The following is a 2,979-nucleotide window of genomic DNA, read 5'->3' on the forward strand; positions in this document are numbered from 1 at the left end:
TGTAGTCTATTAAATGTGCAATAGTATTCTGTCTAAAAAAAACCCAATGTACATACCTTCGTGAAAAAAAATATTTTATTGCTAAAAAATGCACCTGAGCCTTCAGCAAGTTGTAATCTTTTTGCTGGTGGAGGGTCTTGCCTCTATGCTGATGGCTTCTGGCTGATGAGGGTGGTGGCTGCTGAAGGCTGGGGTGGCTGTGGCAACTTCTTAAAATAAGTCAATGAGGTTTGCTGCATGCATTGGCTCTTGGCCATTGTGGGATTATTAATTGGCCTAATTTCAATATTGTTGTGTCTCAGGGAATAGGGGGGCCTGAGGAGAGGGATAGAGATGGCTGGTGCTGGTCTGTGGAGCTGTCAGAACACGCACAAAATGTATCAATTAAGTTCTCCGTCTTAAAGGGGCATGGTTTGTAGCACCCCAAAGTAATTGCAAAAATAACACCAAAGATCACTGAGCACAGATCACCATGACAGATATAATAATAATAATGGTAATAAAGTTTAAATATTGTTAGAATTACCAAAATGGCGCCGATAGACTTGTTCAATGCAGGGGTGCCACAAACCTTCAATTTGTAAAAGAAAAAAAAAGATAATTCAATATCTGTGAAGAGCAATAAAGTGGAACACGAGGTTTGCCTGTATTTGACCAGAGCACCAACACTCATTAGTTTTGTGATGGTAGTGGGTGAGCCATAATCTGTTCTCTTCCAAGCATACCCCAAATCCTAGGATCATAGTTTTAGACCTGAAAGGGATCTTAGAGGCCATCTAATCCAACTCTCTCATTTTATAGAGGAAGAAGCTGAGGCCAGAGAGGAAACCTTGCCAAAAGTGTGGCTTGCCTAAAGTCATATGGGTAGTTAAGTTGCAAAAGATGGGACCCGGACAGTACCTAGACAATACATCATACCGCATCACTTCCCCCAACAATGTCATTGCCAGGGTCATTAACTTTTGACTGGCAGCTGCTTGGTGCTGAGATGTCACAGGAAGAGACCCACAGTTTGCAAAGTTCACCTAGGAGGGGGAAAAGGTAAAGGTGGCCCTGCCCATTGTGAAGAGAGAGAAGTGGGGGAGGGGTGGGGGAGCATGATGTCATAATTCAGCAATATTATGAAAATCTTCCTTAATTCCCTCCTTCTTAGTCTCCCTCAGCTTTGGCCTGGTCTCCTCCAGCTCCAGCCTAGATAAGCCCAGCCACTGTCCCAGTCCTGGCTTGGTTGTTGAATATTAGGGAGGTGGCACTGGCCCCTGTTTCTACTTGCTGAGTCTCATTAGCCATGGACTTGCACTTAGATGACTCCCAGACTGTCAGTCACTCCCCCAGTCTCCACAAAGGACATCCCCAGGCCAGCACAATATTAGATGATGTGAGCCTGCCCGTGGATGTAGACGTCCCCTTTGTTCTGGGAGATGGGATCATAGAGAAGACAGGTGCTGTGGTCATCGACATGGGAACGGGGACCTGCAAGTCTGGCTTTGCTGGGCAGGCAAAGCCCATGTCTACTGTGGCCACTGTGCTTGGCCGCTTGCCAGAGAAGGCTTCAACAGCAAGCCAGCCTCAGCTGCCAACCTTCATCGGTGAGAGCGCAAGAGAACGCCCAGGACTCAGCCTGATCTGGCCCTTGAGGAATGGCATCATTGTGGACTGGGAGGCAGTAGAGACTCTTTGGCACTACATTTTCTATAATGATCTGGGAGTGGCCCCCGAGGATCATGCCCTCCTTCTCTCTGACCCACCATTCAGCCCTACCACCAACCGGGAAAAACTAGTGGAGGTGGTGTTTGAGTCTCTTCGCTCCCCAGGCATGTACGTGGCCTACCAGTCAGTGCTATCTGTTTATGCCCACGGGCTGGTCAGTGGGCTGGTGGTGGATACGGGCCATGGTGTGACTCACACTGTCCCAGTATATCAGGGTTATAACCTGCCTCATGCCACTGAGCGGATGGATTTAGCTGGGGCCCACCTGACAGCCTACCTGGCTGAGATGCTTCGGGGTGCTGGCTACCCCTTCGGTGAACGGGACACCTCCCTGGTGGAAAGCATCAAACACCAATGCTGCTATGTAGCTGCTGACTTCATCGCGGAGCAGAACCAGCCCACGAAAGACAGCAGAGAAAACTTCCAGCTGCCTGATGGACGGGTCATCAGCCTCGGCAAAGAGCGTTTCCAGTGCCCTGAGCTGCTCTTCAAACCCCCTGCGATGCCAGGACTTGAACCATTGGGAATCCCTGACATGGCCAAGGAAAGCCTGAGGAAAGTGCCCAGTGAGGCCCGTGAAGATGTTTCCCAGAATGTCCTGCTGTGTGGTGGGTCTTCCCTCTTTCCAGGGCTAGAGCAGCGCTTCACCAAGGAGCTGCTCCATGGGGCACCTCCCCAGACTTGCATGGCTGTGTCTGCCCAGCCCCTGCGGAACTACTCCGTGTGGATTGGAGGTTCCATCCTTGCTTCTCTCCGAGCTTTTCAATCCTGCTGGATCCAACGGGCCCAGTATGAGGAGCAAGGACCATACATTGTCTATCGGAAGTGTTATTGATGCTGGCGAGTAGGCGGGTGGGTAGCAAAGAAGCAATAAAGGAAGAAGCTGTATGAACCCAAAGCCAAGCCCCCTGCTCTCTCCTCTCATATCGTACTCCTGTTGCCTAGTGCCTCTATCCCCAGACTTTTCTGCTCTCTTCATAGCCTCCTCTTCTTGCTTCTCCTCTCTACCTTCAGAATCACGGTCTCAGAAAGGCAGCTTGGCAGAGTGCAGAGGGCACTGAATTCAGATTCAGAGGATCTGGGTTTGAATCGTGGCCCTGCTACTTACTCCCTGTGTGACCTTGGGCAGATTACTTAAGCTCTTAGGGCCTCAACTTCAGGGACCCAGGAGCTCCCGACCTCTGGAGTTCACAAGGATGCCTTGAAGGCTGGAAACAGCCATCTCAGGATCACTGTTTAGTCACCTGTGTTCAGTGAAAGGAAAACAAA

At 50.0% G+C, this 2,979-nt stretch overlaps 1 protein-coding gene across 1 annotated transcript; it reads left to right on the forward strand.

The window, feature by feature from the left end:
* The first annotated feature begins 1,157 nt into the window (after positions 1–1,157).
* ACTL9 (actin like 9) lies at positions 1,158–2,600 on the forward strand. The gene has a single exon (XM_036750536.1). The coding sequence runs from the start codon at positions 1,289–1,291 to the stop codon at positions 2,543–2,545; it is 1,257 nt and encodes a 418-aa protein (XP_036606431.1). The 5' UTR covers positions 1,158–1,288; the 3' UTR covers positions 2,546–2,600.
* The last annotated feature ends 379 nt before the right edge of the window (positions 2,601–2,979 follow it).

Source organism: Trichosurus vulpecula, chromosome 1, assembly GCF_011100635.1.
Source record: "Trichosurus vulpecula isolate mTriVul1 chromosome 1, mTriVul1.pri, whole genome shotgun sequence".
Taxonomy (NCBI): Eukaryota; Metazoa; Chordata; class Mammalia; order Diprotodontia; family Phalangeridae; genus Trichosurus; species Trichosurus vulpecula.